Source organism: Microcaecilia unicolor, chromosome 13, assembly GCF_901765095.1.
Source record: "Microcaecilia unicolor chromosome 13, aMicUni1.1, whole genome shotgun sequence".
Taxonomy (NCBI): domain Eukaryota; kingdom Metazoa; phylum Chordata; class Amphibia; order Gymnophiona; family Siphonopidae; genus Microcaecilia; species Microcaecilia unicolor.
In genome coordinates this window covers 26,120,877-26,142,232 of record NC_044043.1, presented here as the reverse complement: position 1 = coordinate 26,142,232, position 21,356 = coordinate 26,120,877, and the positions used below count along the sequence as shown (strand labels likewise).

The following is a 21,356-nucleotide window of genomic DNA, read 5'->3' as shown; positions in this document are numbered from 1 at the left end:
AGCCAGTGTAGCTTTTCTCGTAGGGGCTTAGCACTTTCATAAAACCTGAACAGATTGTGCAGCACTGACTGCCCAAACTGACTGTTGCATCGGGAATCCTGTTGAAGGCAGTAATGAGATGTGAATGTGTGGACTGATGACCACGTCGCAGCCTTGCAAATCTCTTCTATGGTGGCTGACTTCAAGTGAGCCACCGACGCTGCCATGGCTCTAACACTATGAGCCGTGACATGACCCTCCAGAGTCAGCCCAGCTTGGGCGTAAGAGAAGGAAATGCAATCTGCAAGCCAATTGGAAATGGTGCGTTTCCCAACAGTAACTCCCCTTCTGTTGGGATCAAAAGAAAATATTTGGGCGGACTGTCTGAACGGGCTTGTCCGCTCCACATAGAAGGACAATGCTCTCTTGCAGTCCAATGTATGCAACTGACGTTCAGCAGGGCGGGAATGAGGGCGGGGAAAAAATGTTGGCAAGACAATTGACTGGTTCAGATGGCACTCCGACATCACCTTCAGCAGGAACTTAGGGTGAGTGCGGAGGACTACTCTGTTGTGATGAAACTTGAGATAAGGAGCATGTACTACCAAGGCTTGAAGCTCACTGACCCTATGAGCTGAAGTAACAGCCACCAAGAAAATGACCTTCCAGGTCAAATACTTCAGATGGCAGGAATTCAGAGGCTCAAAAGGAGGCTTCATCAGCTGGGTGAGAATGAAGTTGAGATCCCATGACACTGGTGGAGGTTTGACAGGGGGCTTTGACAAAAACAAACCTCTCATGAAGCGAACAACTAAAGGCTGTCCAGAGATAGGCTTACCTTCCACACGATAAGGAAAAGCACTAATTGCACTAAGATTAACTCTTACGGAGTTGGTCTTGAGACCAGACTCTGACAAGTGTAGAAGGTATTCAAGCAGGGTGTTATGATTGGGGTCTGAACCCCTCTCAAACTTACCTCTTTCCTGAGGGTCAGCTTCTTAGCTGGCTTCTGTTTCTTTTCTCTTTCCTTTCTGAGCTGGCTCTGTCTCTCTGTGCTGGCAGCTTCCAGCAGCATGGGGCTAATTGTCTCTTCACTGCAGCTGTGGGTGTAGTCTGAGTTGCTCTAACTCTCTTTGGGTGTACTGGCTTCAAGTGTTTCACGGTTTTGCATTGGTGTGGGTTGGGCCTCTCTGGGTCAGTGTGCTTTTGCCTAGGTCTAGGGAGTGTGACATCATCAGGGAGGGCCTTGATAAGGAAGTGGTCTTGTTTCCTTCAGGGCCTTTGCAACAGTGGTGTTTGCTGTAGGTAGGGTGGTGCAGTGTGCACTTCTGACGTTGTGTCTAGTTTCCCTGCTTGCTTTTGCTAAGGTCCAGGTTAGTGTTAGTGCAGTGTGCACTGGTGTTTGTGTGTTTGGTCCCCCTGCTTTTCCCTCTTGGTTTTGGAAGCATTGCTGTGTGTAGGGCTTTGGAAGCTCTGTTGTTGATAGAAGTACTTCAGGGTTTGGTGTTGTTAGGAACACTGCAGAGTTTGCTGTTAGAAGTACTTCTGGGATTGTGCTATTGGGAGCATTGCAGTCTTTGCTGTTGGTGTTTGGTGCTTTAGAAGCACTTTTGGCTTATGTGTTAGCTTCCCTCCTTGTGGCTCCCCTGTCTTCCCTTTTAGTGCTAGGAGCTCTTCTGGTTGCTTGCCAGAGTAGTGCTTAGGAAGCACCTTGTTAGTTGTATCTAGCTTGCTAGAGCAGTGCTTAGGTAGCTGGTTTAGTTTTGTGTTTAGCTTATTAGTGTAAAGCTCTGCTTGTAGCTTGGTGCTTAGTAGCACCTGTGTTAGCTTTGTATTTAATACCCTGCTCTGTTAGTTTAGGGCTTAGGAAGTCCCTTTCTTGAGCAGGGCTTAGGAGCTCCTGTTTAGTATAGGGCTTAGGAAGTCCTTTTGTCAGTTTACGGTTAGGAACACTCCTGCTGGTTTAGGGCTTGGGAGCACGTAGATCAGTTTAGGGTTAGGAGCACTTCTGTTTCCAGTCCTGGTCCCTATGTCATCCGGTATCCAGTAAGTCCTGTCGGCTACTCGAACCCAGGAGCTCAACTCTTGGGGGGCTTAGTATCTAAGTACAGGTGAAGCTGTTGGACCAGTCCAGTGTGCTCCAGTCCCGTGTTCCGGTCCTGTGTCCTCCAGTCCGGGGGACCAGTCCAGGGTGTTCCAGTCTGGTGTGCTCCAGTCCAGTGTGTTCCGGTCCGGTGTGTGTTCCAGTCCGAGGGATTGCAGTCCAGTGTTCCAGTCCTGTGTCCTCCAGTCCGGGGGATTCCAGTCCAGGTGTTCCGGTTTCGCTGGGCAGTGCCTGCAGTCCCTGCTGGTGTGCTTACCCAGTGTTGGTTGGTGGGTTTTGCCTGGCTGCTGTCGCTCCTCGGCAGCAGCCCAAGGGCTCACGTTTGCTCCAGAGCCCAGCCCCGCGGGGCTCTGAACCTGAGAACCTGACACAGGGTCTGTGTAGGACAACAGCGAGGATCTAGGGCCTTGCTGTCACACCAGATGGCAAACCTCCATTTAAAAGAGTAGCACCTCTTCGTGGAATCTTTCCTGGAAGCAAGCAAGACTCGAGAGACACCCTCAGAAAGACCCCAAGGAGGCAAATTCTACGCTCTCACAATCCAGGCCGTGACAGCCAGAGACTGGAGGCTGGGATGGCAGAAGCGCCCCCTCGTTCTGAGTAATGAGGGTGGGAAAACACTCCAATCTCCACGGTTCTTCAGAGGACAACTCCAGAAGAAGAGGGGAACCAAATCTGACGCGAACAAAAGGGCGCAATCAGAATCATGGTTCCGCGATCTTGCTTGAGTTTCAGCAAAGTCTTCCCCCACCAGAGGTATGGGAAGATATGCATACAGAAGGGCCCTTCTCCCAATACAAGAAGAAAGCCATCTTGACGCTAGTCCTGTCATGCGGCCTGAAGTCTGGAAACGAAATGAGGGACCCTTGTGATTGAACTGAGTGGCAAAAAGATCCACCAATGGGGTGCCCCATGCATGGAAGATTTTGCGTACCGCGCCCGAGTTGAGCGACCACTCGTGAGGTTGCATTATCCTGCTCAACCTGTCGACCAGACTGTTGTTTATGCCTGCCAGATATGTGGCTTGGAGAAGCATGCCATGATGGTGAGCCCAAAGCCACATCTGGACTGGCCTCCCGACACAGGGGGCGAGATTCGGTGCCCCCCTGCTGTTGATGTAGTACATGGCAAACCAGGTTGTCTGTCTTAATTTGGATAATTTGATTGGACAGCCGATCTCTGAAAGCCTTGAGCGTTCCAGGACCGCTTGCAACTCCAGAGATTGATCTGAAGACCTGGACTCCTGTAGGGACCAGCTCCTGAGTGTGCAGCTCATCTACAAGTGCTCCCCACACAGGAGAGATGCATCGTTGTCAGCACTTTTGTGGCTGAGGAATTGGAAGGGACGTCCAAAGGTCAAATTGGATCGAATTATCCACCACTGAAGGGAACTATGAAATCGGTGGACAGCTGGATTGCATCCTCTAGATTCCCTGCAGCTTGATACCACTGGGAAGCTAGGGTCCATTGAGCAGATCTCATGTGAAGGTGGGCCATGGGTGTCACATGCACTGTGGAGGCCATATGGCCTAGAAGTCTCAACATCTGCCGAGCTGTTGATCTGCTGAGACGCTCTTGCCATGGAAACTAGAGACAGAAGTTTGTCTGCTCTCGATTCGGGGAGATAGGCACGAGCCGTCTGTGAATCCAGCAGAGCTCCTATGAATTCTAGTGTTGAACTGGAAGGAGATGGGAACTTGGGTAATTTATAACAAACCCGAGTAGCTCCAGGACTTGGAGAGTCATCTGCATGGACTGCAGAGTTCCTGCCTCTGAGGTGTTCTTCACCAGCCAATTGTCGAAATAAGGGAACACATGCACTCCCAGTCTGCGTAGCGACGCCTGCAAACTACTGCCAGGCATTTTGGTAAAGACCAGGGCGCAGACGCGAGACCAAAGGGTAGCTCACAATACTGAAAGTGCTGTGTTCCCAGACGGAATCGAAGATACTGCCTGTGAGCTGGAAGTATCGGGATCTGTGTATAAGCATCCTTTAAGTCCAGAGAGCATAGCCAATCGTTTTTCTGAATCATGGGGAAGAGGGGTGCCCAGGGAAACCATCCTGAATTTTTCTCGGACCAGGTATTTGTTCAGGCCCCTTAGGTCTAGGATGGGACACATCCCCCCTGTTTTCTTTTGCACAAGGAAGTACCTGGAATAGAATCCCAGCCCTTCTTGCCCTGGTGGAACGGGCTCGACCAGATTGGCGCTGAGAAGGGCGGAGAGTTTCCTCTGCAGTACCTGACTGTGCTGGAAGCTGAAAGACTGAGCTCCCGGTGGGCAATTTGGAGGTCTGGAAAGCAAACTGAGGGGGTATCCTAGCCGGACTATTTGAAGAACCCACCGATCGGAGGTTATGAGAGGCCACCTTTGGTGAAAAAATTTTAACCTCCCTTCGACCAGCAGATCGTCCGGCACAGACACTTTTATAGCGGCTATGCTCAACTGAAGCCAGTCAAAAGCCCATCCCTTGCTTTTGCTGGGGAGCTGCAGGGGCCTGTCTAGGCACATGCTGTTTGACGAGAACGAGCGCGCTGGAGTTGAGCCTGAGAAGGCTGTCGAGAAGATGGATTGTAACCTACGCTTATTGTAAGCATAGGGAGCAGTCCTCCTTCCCTTGAAAAAACATCTACCTATAGAGGTAGATGCTGAAGGCGCCCGGGTGGAAGAGTTGTCCAGGGCTGTTTCTCCCCTGGTGGAGCTGCTCTACCACCTGCTCGACTTTCTCGCCAAAATATTATCTCCCCGGCAAGGCACATCCGCCAAGCCGCTGCTGGACAGCGGATCTGGATGCCACATCAAAAGAGTCGAAAGCACCCCTGGACAGGAATTTACGACATGCCTTCAGCTTGTCTGACCACCTCCTGAAAAGGCTTGTCCACCAAGTCCGCCAGTTGCTTTACATTGTTCCGCATGTGGATGCTCGTGTAGAGCTGGTATGATTGGATCTTGGACACGAGCATAGAGGACTTCCCAAAAGAGTCCAGGGTTCTAGATTCTCGTCCCGGGGGCGCCGAGGCAAAATCTCTAGAACTCCTGGCTCTCTTGACAGCGGAATCCACAACCATAGAGTCGTGAGGTAACTGCGACTTCATCAACTCAGGTTCTCCGTGAATCCGATATTGGGACTCAGCTTTTTTGAGAATGGTGAGATTACTTAGTGGTTTTGTCCAGTTCCTAAGCAACGCCTCTTAAGGACATTATGCAAAGGGACAGTGGACGACTCCTTAGGTGGCGAAGGATAGTCAAGGGCCTCGAGGATCTCAGTCCTGGGCTCATCCTCAAGATACCACAGGAAGGGAATAGCCACAGACATTTCCCGGACAAATGACAAGAAGGAGAGCTCTCCGGTGGAGAACGCTTCCTCTCAGGTGGAGTGGGATCAGATGGAAGACCACAAGACTCCTCGGAAGAGAAATACCTGGGATCTTTCCCCTTCATCCCACAAGGCATCCTCCTTGGTATCGGACAAGAGTTCTCTAACTGCAGTCCGAAACCGGGCCCGTCTCAACGCCGAGGAACCGTGTCCTCCATGGCGATGGCCGAGAAGTCGACTCCCTGCCGGTGGCATGAAGCTCCCTCCATCGATGTCGACGGGGAGTCGACTTGGTCAGCCGAGGCCAGATGTCGCAAGCTGTACCGGCACGGGGACCGCACCACAGGCACAGAGCCAGCTGCCGCTTCCATCAACGGTACCCAGGGTGCAAGCACCCCTCAGTACCAGGCAGAATGTATGCAGCAGCCCCTCCAGAAGGCCTGGAAGAATGGCTCGATGCGCTTGTCTAGAGTCGCTGTCGAGGAAGGCTGGTGGTGCCGTGCAGAAGTCGGCGTCAGAATCTGTTGAGGCCTGGGAGAAGGTACCGGGCGTCCGAAGATCGATGCATCACACCTCCTGTATGGAGGGTGAGCGCTCCCTCCCGGCGTCGACGCTTCATCGGCGGGCTGAATCCTTCTACGCCCCGGAGCTCCCGGTACCGTGTCTCGAAGGAGACCGATGACGATGCTTCCTTCACCTTTGCTCGAAGGCAACGTCACCGGTACTCCTAGGTACCGACGAGGACGTGGAATCCACACGCCTCCTCGGGGTCGGGTCCGACAGTGGTTGGTCCTGGTGGGCATGCACAGCAGGAGCCTTCGAGACAGGTGGAGACCCACTCGATGGCTCGCTAATCCCAGCTAGAGGTGATGTCCGGACAGCCATTACCTGCGCTCCCGATGTCGATATCAACGCCGATGACCACGGTACTGATGTCGACGCTGAGGAATCAGTCGGAGCTCCAAAAAGACAGTCCCGAAGAGCTCTTCTCGATGCCTGTGTCCGCTTTTTCAAGCTCAGACACAACTTACAAGCGTCTGGGCGATGGTCGGGCCCAAGGCACTGGATGCACCACACGGGAAGATGGCCGCACATGCGCGGTGCAACTGTTCTGCGCTCCAGAAGCTGTCTCAATGCTTTGTGGATTTTTGCTGGAAAAATATCCTTTCCTGGGCCACCGTGGACGCTGACCCACATGTGAGAACAAGCAGCCTGCTTGTCCTCGGAGAATGCACTTGTAAGTAAATAAGAGGATCTTGAACTGTATGCAGAAATGGACATGAAGCCAGTGAAGTGACTTGAGGAGAGGGCTAATATGAGCATAGCAACACTGGCGGAATATATGTCGTGCGGCAGAATTTTGAACAGATTGCAGAGGATAGAGATGGCTTAGTGGGAGACCTGTGAGCAGAAAGTTGCAATAGTCTAAGCAAGAGGTGATAAGAGTGTGGATAAGGGTTCTTGTAGTCTGCTCAGAAAGGAAAGGGCGAATTTTGGTGATATTATAGATAAAGAAATAACAGGTTTTAGCGGTCTGAGGCATATGTGCAGAGAAGGAGAGAGAGGAGTCAAAGATGACCCCAAGGTTACGAGCTGATGAGAAAGGGAGGATGAGAGTGTTACCCACAGAAATAGAGAATGGGGGAAGAGGAGAGGTTGGTTTAGGGGGAAAGATAAGAAGCTCAGTCTTGGTCATGTTTATTTTCAGAAGGTGATGAGACATCCAGGCAGCAATGTCAGACAGGCAGGCTGATACTTTGGCCTGGATTCCTGCTGAGATTTCTGGTGTGGAGAGGTAGATCTGGGAGTCATCAGCGTAAAGGTTATACTGAAAACCATGGGATGAGATCAGAGTACCAAAGGAAGAAGTTTAGATGGAGAAAAGAAGAGGTCCCAGGACAGATCCCAGAGGTAGAAGTGGAGGAGGATCCACCAAAGTATACACTAAAACTATGGTGGGAGAGATAAAAAGAAAATCAAGAAAAAATAGAGCCCTGAAATCCAAGTGAGGACAGCGTATCAAGGAGTAAGCTACGATCAACAGTGTTAAAAGCAGCAGATAGAGAAGGATGAAGATAGAATAGAGACCTTTGGATCAGGCCAGGAACAGGTCATTGGAGACCTTAGCAAGCGCTGTTTGAGTTGAATGAAGAAAGCGAAAGCCAGATTGAAGTGGATCAATAGCTTGAGATGAAAGAAAGTCAAGGCCACAGCGGTGAACACAGCACGTTCAAGTATCTTGGATAGGAAAGGGAGGAGGGAGATGGTGCTATAGTTGGAAGGACAGGTAGGGTCCAATGTAAGTTTTTTTAAGGAGTGGTGTGACTACGGCATGTTTGAAGGCATCAGGAACACTTGCAGTGGAAAGTGAAAGATTGAGGATAAGACAAATAAAAGGGATGACAGTAGGAGAAATAATGCTAAGTAGATGGGTGGGAATAGGAACAGGTAGTTAGTTTCAAAAAGGAAAGAAGATGTGCAGTTTCCTCTTCAGTGATTTCAGAAAAGGAAGAAAAGGAGGCAGGGGTTGGAGGGTTGAGAGAATGGACTAAGGGAAGGTGACTTGGTTGAGAATTCAAGTTTAATCTTGTGAACCTTATCATGAAAGTACTCAGTCAGAGTATGGGAAGAAAGTGAAGGGGGGAGTTGGAGGCTTTGAGGACAGTGTGGCAAAGCATGTAGTCCTTTGCATGAAGCCAGCCTGTAGCTCAGGGAGCAAGGCCCGGATGCACTCATCGAAAATCATGGGAATCAGCTCGAAGACAGGCTGCATAACTACTGGGGTTGAGACAGGAGGCTGGTCCTGGCAGTCAGAAAACGGATGTACCTCTTGTGTGGAGGGGGAGTAGTCCTCCTTGTGCTGACGCTTCACAGGTGCAGAGTCCCTGAATACCCTGGAGCTCCCAGCACAAAGTATCGAGGGGGGTCGATGCCTATGCTTCCTGGCCTTTGCCCTAATTCGGTCATCAAGACTCCTTGGTGCCACTGTCGAATCCTCATGTTGCCTTGGGGTCAGATTTTATGCAGAACAGTCCTGAGGGCCCTGCACAGCAGCCGGCATCAAGGCAGGTGGAGAGCAACTCAATATACAGCTGCTCCTAGTGTCCACAGGTTTGCCAGCCATACATACCGATGCACTCATCGAAAATCAGGGGAATCAGCTCGGAGACAGGCTGCATAACTACTGGGGTTGAGACAGGAGGCTGGTCCTGGCAGTCAGAAAACGGATGTACCTCTTGTGTGGAGGGGGAGTAGTCCTCCTTGTGCTGACGCTTCTCGGGTGCAGAGTCCCTGAATACCCTGGAGCTCCCAGCACAAAGTATCGAGGGGGGTCGATGCCTATGCTTCCTGGCCTTTGCCCTAATTCGGTCATCAAGACTCCTTGGTGCCACTGTCGAATCCTCATGTTGCCTTGGGGTCAGATTTATGCAGAACAGTCCTGGGGGCCCTGCACAGCAGCCGGCATCAAGGCAGGTGGAGAGCAACTCAATATACAGCTGCTCCTAGTGTCCACAGGTTTGCCAGCCATACATACCGAAGCTCCCAATGCAACACTTGTCGTCAGTGCCAAAGCCTCTGACATTGAAGCAGAGGATTCGGACCAGGCTCCAAAAATCTGCTTCCGTTGAACTTCTCTGGCCATCTGGGTCCTTTTCTTCATCTGAAGACAGAGGACACAATTAGAAGGGCTATGGTCGGGTCCTAAGCACTGAAGACATGAAGAATGGGTGTCCTTGCCAGAAATGGTCTGACCGTACTGGGTACAGCATTTAAAGCCACTGGGAACTTCGTGGACATGGAAGGGAAAACTTCCACAACCAAATCAAACGATGTGATGGTGCCAAAAATGGGCAAGGCACCAAAGAAAAAAAATCTCCGGAGAAAGAGGTCGAAGTCAAGGTCTAAAAATGGCCCAATGACGTGGACAAAATGAAGCAAACTTATAAAGCCGGGGGGGGGGGAAGACTAAAAACAACAAAAGAAAGGAAAAGGGAACCGAAACATGGGCACGCCAAAAATAAGTGCACAAAAATCATCGAAACCCACTCCAGACTGAGCTGTGATGAGCAGAACAAAATGCTGACCACCTTTCACCATGGTAGAAAAACCAACTGTGGTAATCGTGCTTTCACGCCAGGAGGGAAGGCACTTGCACATGCGCAGTGGAGCGTGGCTCGTGCTTCACAAAGCTCTTAAATGTTCGTCATAAGTTCTAGGCTGGGCAATGCGGAATCGTGTTACCCATCATTCATAATAGATAGGCCTGCTTGTCCTTGGAGAATAGAGTATACGTATCACATTTATGATTTCTTTGGCGCACATATTAAAGAGCGTATTACCTTCAAAATCTGCACCCTGGTCCACAAAATTATCTACGGCAATGTCCCAGGATACATGACAGACCTCATAGATCTACCAACCAGAAACAAAACCAGGTCATCACGAACATACCTAAACCTCCACTACCCAAACTGCAAAGGTCTCAAATACAAAACAACCTATGCATCCAGCTTCTCCTATATAAGCACACAACTATGGAATGCACTACCAAAAGCTGTCAAATCAATCTATGACCATCTAAATGTCAGGAAATCACTAAACCAACCTGTTCAAAAAAGCATACCTTACTGACCCAACATAAATGCCTATGTTCTACAACACAGCCTAACCAACGATCGTACTGGACATTATATAATCTTCCCTCTCTTCAAACCCCTTTGTGCCTGACTCTAATGTACCCTATTCGACCACATCACCTGTATTCGTTTCTCTGCTGGACTTGGCTAACGCTTTACGGTACTAGTAAGCCACATGAGCCTGCAAATAGGTGGGAAAATGTGGGATACAAATTTAACAAATAAATAAAAATAAATTTGTGCAAAGAGAATGTGCATACTATTGGGCTGATTCAGACAGCCTACTTTATAATTGTACACAGGTACCTACATTGCCTTTATAAAACAGGTGCCTTTTAGGACATTTCACATAGATGAAATTACTACCCCCACCCCACCCCTACTTCAGAGTAGAGGACCCTCAGTAACTGCTGGTATGGGGACAGAGCCCGTGAAGACAGGAACAAACTTTGTCCCTGTATCACTCTACTTTGAAGCCTGTTGATGAACTGGACTGTTATTTATGTTTGTTATACAGACGACAATGTTTTTTGGAAAAACAGGCAAAAATGATGGCCACAGCTAGCAAAATTTGCATGGGGGATCCTGTACATCCTGCTACCAGGCAGATGTCTTCTTAGAAGATGTTCTAAGAAGACATCTTCTATTGCAGGAGGGACTGTGGAAGACAGAAGAGCTAGACTGAATCCTCAGATTGTTTATGTCTTCCTATTCATACACAGATTTAAAAAAATCATAACAGTGCTTTATAGGGCATTTTTCTCCCCTTTAGGGCATACAGGTTGTATTTTGTACCCCCGGACAATTTAACAGTGTGGATTAGGATTCCTTGGGGTAGTAGAAGTCAGCTATTGTTGGGGTTGGAAGGGTAGAGAGTAGTAGTAGTGGTGGGAGGGTCATTATAGTCGCTATAGTTATTATTGTTTTCTATTTGTAATTTATACACAACATATTGTTCCTGTTTATACTTTAATAAAAATATTTAAATATAATATCACTAGTAAAAAGGCCCATTTCTGTATAAAATGAAACAGGCGCTAGCAAGATTATCCCCCCCCCTCCGTCGCTGTGTTCCTCTGTCCTCTCAGAGTCCCACGCCACCCTCTCTTCCCTCTGAGTTCCACAGTCCCCTTTCCTGTCGTCCGATTTACAGGCCGTCCTCCCTCCCCTCCCCCACTCCCCTGCAACTCACCACTTTGTGCATAAGTTTGCAGGTGTTCTCCACGGTCCTGTGGTCGGCCGCTGCCTGCTTGCGGTGGCCCACCGCCTTCAGGTCGTGTTGTGGCTTGTTGTCATTAGTGAAGTGTTTTTGTGTGTGTGATAGATATTGTGTTTTTGTTTTCAGAATGTTGTTTGAGGGGTGGGAAAGGGAAGGGTGAGCAGGGTTGGCTAGTTGGGAGGGTGTGATGGTGTGTGTGAGTGAGAATGTTAAGGGGAGGGGGGGGTGGGGATGGTGAACTGTGAGGGAGTTTTGAAGTGGGGGTCTGTGGTGATGGCTTGAAAGTGAGGGATCCTTCAGGTTGTGTTTTTGGTGGCTAGCAGTTGGGTTTTTTTTTTTTTGTGCTAGAGAGAGAGAGTGTGTGTGTGTGTGTGTGTGTGTGTGTGTGAATGTTTGGGGGGGGGGGGGGGGGAGTGGATGGGGAACTGTGAGGGAGTGGCTGTGGGCTTGGAGGGGGGTCCAAATGAAACAGGTTTACAGTTGGTACAGATGGACCAATAATAAAAGGAGGACAACCTGGATGCAGCAGCTTGTACGTTTGCTTGCTTTATTTTGAGTGTATAGCAATGACGGCTACGCGGGAGAGTGGAAATAGAGATCAACGAAATTGGCTTCCTTGCTTACAGGGAAGTAAATAGGCTCACCTCTTCTTTCTGGTGGGAGGAGCTGTGAACATGCTCTGTTGTTTTTGCTTTCTTTGTGTAGTACTTGGGAGGAGTCGGAGGGGGCAGGGTGGGAGGTGCAGCGACGGTGGGGGCTTGGAGGGGGTTCAGGGGCTTGGAGGGGGTTCAGGGGCTTTCAGGGGGGTCAGTGTTGCTTGGGGGGGGGGGGTCAGCCCCTCACAGCGCTTCTCACCTCCGTGTGAAGGCGCTGCAGCCGAGGCAACAGCTGATAGTTTGCCTTCGGGCCTCCCTCCGTGTCCCGGCCTCGTCTGAGTAAATTCTGTGAGGGCAGGACACAGGGAGGGAAGGAGGGAGGGCCGAACGGAAACGATCATCTGTTGCGTGCTGCAGCGCCTTCACTCGGAGGTGAGAGGTGCTGTGAGGGGCCGGGCGGCGGGCTGGTGGCAGACGGAGGGGGGCGAGTGAAGGGGGGAGCGACGGCGACCGCGAGGTGGATGGGGCCATTGGCGCCTCATGCTTGAGACGCATCGTTCGCCCACCCTCACTGTCATCACGTTGTGACGTGACGGCGGGGCAGTCTGTGGCAAACCAGATATCTTGCCCACTTCAAGTTTCCGGTGAGGCTTCATTAGAACGTTGGGGTTGCCTTTTATATATAGAGATAAGTGTTGGAGGCTTCTGCAGATGAGAACAGAGCCCACAGGGATGGGACAGGGACAAAACCCACGGAGACGGGGTGGGGACAAATTTTGTCCCCATGTCATTCTCTACTTCAAAGGTCAGGAAGGTGGCTGAAAACCTGAAAGTTTCAGAAACCCTCACAACTGCAAATAATGCAGGCACCACAGACAAATTATCAGAGACATTATCAGAGACGGGTGTGCTTCTCCTTTGAAAGTTCACCCAGATTTGGATAACTGTGCATCCTTTCAGCTGATAATTCAGTCTTGGCTAGGACCGTTACCTGGGCAACATCTTGTCCAAAGACAACTAAACTCTGGTCACTAAAGACCAAAAACTAAAATAATTTTGGCTTGAGTTTCCATTAGCTCCTTTAGGGTGGCCAGTTCAAAACTGGAAGTGGCCTCTTGCTAAGAAACTTCAAATTATAACTGCTCTGCACTTTCCCCCTAGTTTTTTTTTTCTTACTCAACTCAGTCCAGCCACAGCAGCAATAGCCTTCAGCTAGAAGGCACAAACTGTGGATTCCTCTGGAACCCAGCTAATGTGGTTCCTAAGTCTGACCACCAAGTTTCACCACTGACTGATAGCAGATCTCTTTCCTCCAACAGCTGAGAATGCTGACCAGCCAAACAGCAAGCTTGACCCCGGAAGCAAACACATGTCATCTACAAGGCACCATGACATACAGAGTCTTCAACTTCAATAGAGCTTAGACATCTTGCAGATTTTGATCTCCCACGAACACCCGCTTCCTGGTCTTCAAGGACTGGATCCGCTCATTCCTGTGGGGCTTACCTTGCCATCAGTGGCAGAGGAGGCCATTTTGCGGAGGTTCTCTTGCTCCTTGGGATCGGTGGCATACTGTGCCAGTTCGTATAGGACATTGGTTCGTGGTGGGTTACTGATATCCAGATAGTAGGTGAGCGCTGTGCGGTATGAGGTTGGGCAAGGGAAAGGATGCTTCTTGTTAGACTCCTCTGCAAAAACAAAAAAACAAACAACCCTATAAATAAATATATATATATGGAGGTTCAGAAAAGATGCTAATAAATCACTGAACATTCAAGTCAAAATTTTTATAGGAACAGCAGCATGTAGAAAATTAAGTATTCAAGCGAAATCTATGACACAGAAGTGGTTTAGCAAATGTTAACATTAAATTCACACATATCATAGCAATAATCAAACTTCCAATCACTGCTACAAACTCCACAGGGAGTTTTCCCACAGGGTTCATTCCAATAAAACAAAAACAGGTTGACAGGCAAAGATAAGCTATCACCCTGGGGGGTGGGGGGGAACCTACAGAGATTAGTGCCTACTTTTTCTGCAGATATTTTACTGGCCCAAAATAAGCTTTGTTGCCTTCCCTGACCTAATTCCACCTGTGAGAATGCCTTTAAACAACATGGGAGATGTTACACGTTGACCACTATGAGGCTTATTTTCAAAGCACGTAGACTTAAAAAGTTACATAGGAACCTATGGAACTTTGTAAGCCTACGTGCTTTGACAATGAGCCCTTATATGTAATTTTACCCGCATTGAATGTGGCTAATGTTACAGTAGCACATTTTCACAAGTAAAACGCTGTTTTATGCACAAAAATGTCTTTGGAGGTTACATTCATGAAAAGTTTTTCCCACTTAATTTTTTTTTTATAAAGACCAATGCCTTGCCTAGGTCTCTATTTAAAGCTCAAGGACAAAAAATGGCCTGCCCAGGAGCAGATGGGAGTTGAACTCATGTCTCTGTGCATCTCTTGAATTACAGTCTGGTGCTTGAAGCACTAGGACACAGTGTACCAAGATACTTTATGCCAGGGGGCAATGTTAAACAGGACAGTCAATACTAATTAATAAACAAAACAGTGTTTATCACAAAATCATCCCTATGCAAATAATGGCTTAAAAACATGTAGGTTTAAGAAGCATTGAACTCTACGCTCTAGTGTCTTCCAATGTTTGAACTGGCTTTCTGTCACAATTCTTGAGCCCTCAGAAGATCAGTGCTTGTGATTACACCATAACACACTTGGTGCAGAAGTTGTATGCTAACCCTGCTGGTGAGGGAACAGCCACATGGCAAATGCAGCTGAAGAGTTCAAAAGTGGGATGAGATGTACTGCATGGGCTGCAGGAACTAACACAGAAAAATGAGGAACCATCAGAACCAGAGAGCTACAGGAGTGGCAAATGCATTCCAACTAAAACTCAATACAGAAAAAACACACTGCCTCATCCTCTCTTCCCAATACAATACGAACATACCCACAAACTTAATCACCCCAGATTACACCCTCCCTATCTCAGATAACCTAAAAATCCTCGGCGTCACAATTGACAGGAACCTTACACTTAAGAACCAAATTAACTCTACAATCAAGAAAATGTTCCACTCAATGTGGAAACAAACGTGTGAAACCATTCTTCCCGAGGGCAGCCCGATACAATCAATGGTACTAAGCCATGCCGACTACTGCAACGGAATTTATGCGAGATGCAAAGAGCAACTCATAAAGAAGCTACAGACCGCTCAAAACACAGCAGCCAGGCTTATATTTGGAAAATCGCGATTTGAAAGCGCCAAACCCCTGCGAGGAAAACTACATTGGCTCCCAATCAAAATCTGCACTCTGGTCCACAAAATTATCTATGGCGACGTCCCAGGATATATGATTGACCTCACAGACCTGCCAATCAGAAACTCAACCAAATCATCACAAACATACTTAAATCTTCACCACTCTAGCTACCAAGGACTCAAGTACAAATCAATTTATGGATCCAACTTCTCCTATATAAGCACGCAACTCTGGAATGCACTACCAAAAGCTGTAAAAAACAACGTACGACCACCTCAACTTCTGGAAATCACTAAAGACCAACCTGTTCGAAAAGGTATACCCTACTGACCCAACTTAAATGCCTGAACGACTAATACTACTAAACATTTCTAGAGTGCTACCAGGGTATGCAAGCACTGTACAATTTAACAAAGAAGGACAGTCCCTGCTCAAGGAGCTTACAATCTAAAGGACAAAATGTCAAGTTGTGGCAGTCTAGACTTCCTGAGTAGAGGTAAGGAGGTTACGTGCCGAAGGGAGCATTGAAGAGGTGGGCTTTGAGCAAGGATTTGAAGATGGGCAGGGAGGGGCCTGGCGTATGGCTCAGGGAGTTTATGCCGACATGGGGTGAGGCGAAGGCAGAAAGGGCAAAGCCTGGAGTTGGCGGTGGGGGAGAAGGGTACTGAAAGGAGGGATTTGTCTTGAGAGCAGAGGTTGCGGGTAGGAACGTAAGGGGAGATGAGGGTAGAGAGGTAGGGAGGGGCTGTAGATCAAGTGCATTTGAAGGTTAGTAGGAGAAGCTTGAACTGTATGCGGTACCTGATCAGAAGCCAGTGAAGTGACTTGAGTAGAGGGATGATATGAGTATATCGGTCCAGGCATAAGATAAGACGTGCAGCAGAGTTCTGAACGGACTGAAGGGGGGATAGATGGCTAAGTGGGAGGCCAGTAAGGAGAAGGTTGCAGTAGTCAAGGCGAGAGGTAATGAGAGATTGGATGAGAGTTCGGGTGGTGTGCTCAGAGAGGAAAGGGCGAATTTTGCTAATGTTGTAGAGGAAGAAGCGATAGGTCTTGGCCATGTTCAGTTTCTGGATATGCGCAGAGAAAGAGAGGGAGGAGTCGAAGATGACTCCGAGGTTGCGGGCAGATAGACGGGGACGATGAGGGTGTTATCAACCTGAGATAGAGAGTGGAGGGAGAGAAGAAGTGGGTTTTGGGTGGGAAGACAATAAGCTCGGTCTTGGCCATGTTCAGTTTCAGTTGGCGGCTGGATATCCAGGCAGCAATGTCGGATAAGCAGCAGGCCCGATACTTTGGCCTGGGGTTTCCGCAGTGAGTGTCTGGTGTGGAGAGATAAAGCTGGGTGTCGTCAGCATTAAAGATGGTATTGGAAACCATGAGAAGAGATCAGGGAGCCCCAGTGAAGAGGTGTAGATTGAACCCAACAACAAAAGGAAACCAAAAACTTGTAATTTCCAATAAGATAAATGTGTTACAGACACATTAGGGAATCGTAGAGAAGGGAGTTAGTTATATGGGTGATCATAGTGTTTCATTATATCACTTTGTATTTGTTTCATCACCGGAGGTGGCTAACGCCTCACAGTACTATGTAAGCCACATTGAGCCTGCAAATAGGTGGGGAAAGGTGGGGTACAAATGTAACAAACAAACAAACAATAAATAAATAATGGTTAGTGCAGCGTGCTTTGATCCTTGCAATCTGGGTTTGATTCTCACTGCAGCTCCTTGTGGCACTTGGGCAAGTCACTTCTCTCTCCATTGCTCCAGGTACAAAAATGTTTGCAAGGTTTATGTTTAACATACTATTAAACTACTGAAGATGGTCACGTGATGAGCTGAGAGGCACAGGATGCTTGGCTCTGTCTCGCCCTCTTCCTGCTACTCATTTTTATTCTTGTGCCGTTCATTTTGCTGATAAAGACATTTTACTTACTATTTTGTGGCTGTGGATGCTTTATGGACAAGTTTATGATGAAACAAGTTAATACTGATATAGCAACTAAGACTAACAACAAGGATAAAGAGAAAACAACTGATCCCAGAGAGGCGGAGGCCGAGTTGGCCCCATTCACTGTTAGTGATGCCACATTTCATGCTGACAAAGGTGGTGGCAAACACGCTGGATGTTTGATTTGATCAACCTTGCTTCCCAGTTGAGTTCGTTGATAAAGTTTTAGCAGAGCTTGGAGTTAAAGTGAAAGATCTGGAGCAGCATGCATTGGAGATGGGAGAAGCTCTGGATCGGGCCCAGGCTCAGCCTACTGTTGTCCTCCAAAAAGTTGGTGCAATGTGAACCAAATCGAGGACTTGGAGAATCGATCTCGAAGAGATAATTTGAGATTTATTAGTTTCCCTGAATCATTGTTGGATGCTGAATTTGCAGATTTTTTTGAAGCTTGGCTGGTTTGAGAATTTTCACAGCCAATACATCTTGGCGCGCTGAGAGTGGAACATGCATAGACTAGGCTGCAAAGATGAATCTGGGAGGTGGCTACATGTGGTGATAGCTAAATTGATGAATTCAGTTCATAAGATGGCAATTATGACTGTCTACAAAAAAGTCCAATCTACAATATGAGGGTCAACAAGTGCGAATCTTTCCTGATTATTCCGCAGGTGTGGTGGCAGGATATAAAGCCCTTCACACTGTTCATACTTGGCTCATCAACAAGAATATTCGTATCATCATGCTGGCATATGCTGCCACATTGTGATTTTCTTATGAAGGAAGCTGAACTGTTTAAAGGCACTTGATTCTGCTACATCTTTTGCATTGATGGCTATTATGGATTTCTGTGGCTCTGAGGTATAGTCAAATTCTGAGAGAAGAGGGCATCTCTGTGAGTAAGTGACATTTTATTCTGACCTTGGTAACTTAAAGATTAGGGTTTAAAAGAGGGAGTGTAGGATATTGATAAACAGAATTAAAACATAAAAAAGGCAAGCAAACTTTATTAGCTAGTCTCCATACCCTTTTCCCCATAGTTTTAGAACTTGAAGTTTCTGCCATAGCATTAACAGATAGTCTCTAAAAGGCACAGAAGGGACCAGTTCAGTCCTCATTCCCACCCACCCCCTAGCTCAACTCATTTATAGTCAATTATTCTAATTAAGACAACAAGAGGGGAATGTTCAATTCTCATTAGAGTTTTAATTATAGTTTCTAAAAAGCAAACCTTAAATAAATTACAATTTACACCAGTCAAAAGGATCATTATAGTCGTCTGATATCCCTAGTACATTAAAAAGTTTTAATTAAATGACTATAATATTAAGATGTAGACAGTAGTCCAGAAGCGAGAAGGGTGCTATCCAGTCTTTTGCATTGAGTGTCACATGTATGATGATCTCCCATTTGGTGAAATGTCATGTGTGTGCTCGATACAAAGAGCTTGTAGCTCTCAGAGAACGAGTCCGTTCTCTTGAGGCTACAGTAGCAGACTTGGAGGAGCTGAGGGCGACAGAGAGGTACATAGAGAACGCCTATAGGGCGTTGTAGAGAAGTCCCACCTATGCTGCTCTGTGCTGCCTTGGAGGGAGGGAGGCCTTCTAAAAGGAGACCACCACCCTGATGAGACGAAGTAATCCTGTAGACAGGACCAGCACCACCAGTGAATGCAATTATCCTATCGCACTGAGAATGTGTCTCCAAGAGCTACTGCCAAGGTGGGAAGGGTTAGGACAGCTGCTGTAGTTGGTGATTCGATTATTAGGCATGTAGATAGCTGGGCGGCTGGTGGACATGAGAATCACCTGGTCACTTGCCTGCCTGGTGCGAAGGATAGGATTTGAGATAGTGCTGGGGAGGAGCCGGCTGTCTTGGTACATGTGGGTAACCAATGACATAGGAAAATGTGGGAGAGAGGTTCTGGAAGACAAATTTAGTCTCTTAGGTAAAAAGCTCAAATCTAGAACCTCAAGGGTAGCATCTTCTGAACTGCTACCCGTTCCACGCGCAGAGCTCAAGAGACAGGCAGAGCTCCGGGGTCTCAATGCATGGATGAGACGATGGTGCAGGGAAGAGGGCTGTAGATTTGTTAGGAAATGGGAAACATTCTGGGGAAGAGGGAGCCTATTCCAAAAGCCTGGTCCATCCTTAACCAGGGTGGGACTATGCTGCAGGAATCTGCATTTAAAAGGAGATACGTGGAGGGGCATAATCGAACGTCTCCAGCGAAACAGATCGCCGGCAATCTATTTTGGCAGCGGCCGCAACAGCTGGCCGGAACCGTATTATCGAAAAAGATGGTCCGGCCATCTTTTTTTCCGATAATACGGTTTAGCCCGGCCAAATGTCAGAGTTTGCCGGGTTTGAGCTGGCCAGTTTTGTTTTTCAGCGATAATGGAAAAAAAATGCCGGCCATCTCAAACCCGGCAAAATCCAAGGCATTTGGTCGTGGGAGGAGCCAGCATTTGTAATGCACTGGTCCCCCTCACATGCCAGGGCACCCCTAGGGGGCACTTCTAAAAATGTTTACAAAATACAAAAAAAGCTCCCAGGTGCATAGCTCCCTTACCTTGGGTGCTGAGCCCCCCAAATCCCCCCCAAACCCACTCCCCACACCTCCTACTCCATTACCATAGCCCTATGGGTGAAGGGGGGCACTTGTATGTGGGTACAGTGGGTGTTGGGGGGGTTTGGAGGGCTCAACACTTAGCGCCACAAGTAACATAGTAGATGACGGCAGAAAAAAACCTGCACGGTCCATCTAGTCTGCCCAACAATTTAAATTCATATGTGCTACTTTATGTGTATAGAGAAGGTGCAGAGAAGGGCGACGAAAATGATAAAGGGAATGGAACAACTTCCCTATGAGGAAAGGCTGAGAAGGTTAGGGCTCTTCAGCTTGGAGAAAAGGTGGCTGAGGGGTGATATGATAGAAGTCTACAAGATAATGAGCGGATTGGAGCGGACAGATGTGAAGCGTTTGTTTACACTTTCAAACAACAAAACCAGGGGACACAAGATGAAGCTAGAATATGGTAGATTTAAAACAAATAGGAGAAAGTTTTTCTTTACTCAGCGTGTAGTTAGACTCGAACTCGTTGCCAGAAAATGTAGTGACAGCAGCTGGCCTTACGGAATTTAAAGGGGGTTTGGACAACTTCCTGAGTGAAAAGTCCATTGAACATTATTAAGAATTAAGTTTTGGGTTGTTTTTTTTTTTTTTTTTTTGGGGGGGGGGGGGGGGGGGGGGGGGGGGGGGGTTGCGGGTTCTTGAAGCCTGGATTAGCCGCTGTCGGAGACAGGATGCTGGGCTTGATGGACCCTTGGTCTTTTCCCAGTATGGCGGTACTTATGTACCTGACCTTGATTTGTTTCTGCCATTTTCAGGGCACAGACCTTAGAAGTCTGCCCAGAACAAGGCCCACCTCCCAACCACCAGCCCCCACCTCCCCCACCGGCTCTGCCACCCAATCTCCGCTAAGCTTCTGAGGAGCCCTTCCTTTTGAACAGGATTCCTTTATATTTATCCCGCGCATTTTTGAATTCCGTTACCGTTTTCATCTCCACCACCTCCCGTGGGAGGGCAATCCAAGCATCCACCACTCGCTCCGTGAAAAAAATACTTCCTGACATTTTTCTTGAGTCTGCCTCCCGTTCAATCTCATTTCATGTCCTCCGTTTACCACTTCCCGTCTCCGGAAAAAGTTCATTTGCGAATTTATACCTTTCAAATATTTGAACGTCTATATCATATCACCCCTGTTTCTCCTCTCCTCCAGGGTTTACATGTTCAGATGCGCAAGTCTCTTCTCATACGTCTTTCTGTATCGCAAATACCCATACCATTTTCGTACCTTTTCTTTGCACCGCTTCAATTCCTTTTACCTCCTTAGCAAGATACGGCCTCCAAACTGAACACAATACTCCAGGTGGGGCTTCACCAACGACTTGTACAGGGGCATCAACACCCCTTTCTTCTGCTGGTCACACCTCTCTCTATACATCCTAACAACCTTCTAGCTACAGCCACCGCCTTGTCACACTGTTTCGTCGCCTTCAGATCCACAGCTACTATCACCCCAAGATCCCTCTCCCCATCTGTACATATCAGACTCTCCCTGCTTAACACATACGTCTCCCGTGGATTTCTACACCCTAAGTGCATCACTTTGCATTTCTTCGCATTGAATTTTAATTGCCAAACCTTAGACCATTCTTCAAGCTTCCGTAGGTCCTTTTTCATGTTTTCCACTCCC

The 21,356-nt window shown here is 48.0% G+C and overlaps 1 protein-coding gene across 4 annotated transcripts in view; it reads right to left on the bottom strand.

The window, feature by feature from the left end:
- The window catches only part of LOC115456823 (NADPH--cytochrome P450 reductase), a 260,347-nt gene that overhangs the window by 61,015 nt on the left and 177,976 nt on the right, over positions 1–21,356 (bottom strand). For all 4 annotated transcript variants that reach the window (XM_030186142.1, XM_030186140.1, XM_030186143.1 and 1 more), the window contains one exon: positions 13,358–13,539. In XM_030186142.1, coding sequence (XP_030042002.1) covers positions 13,358–13,539 — 182 coding nt within the window. The remainder of the gene's footprint in view (positions 1–13,357; positions 13,540–21,356) is intronic.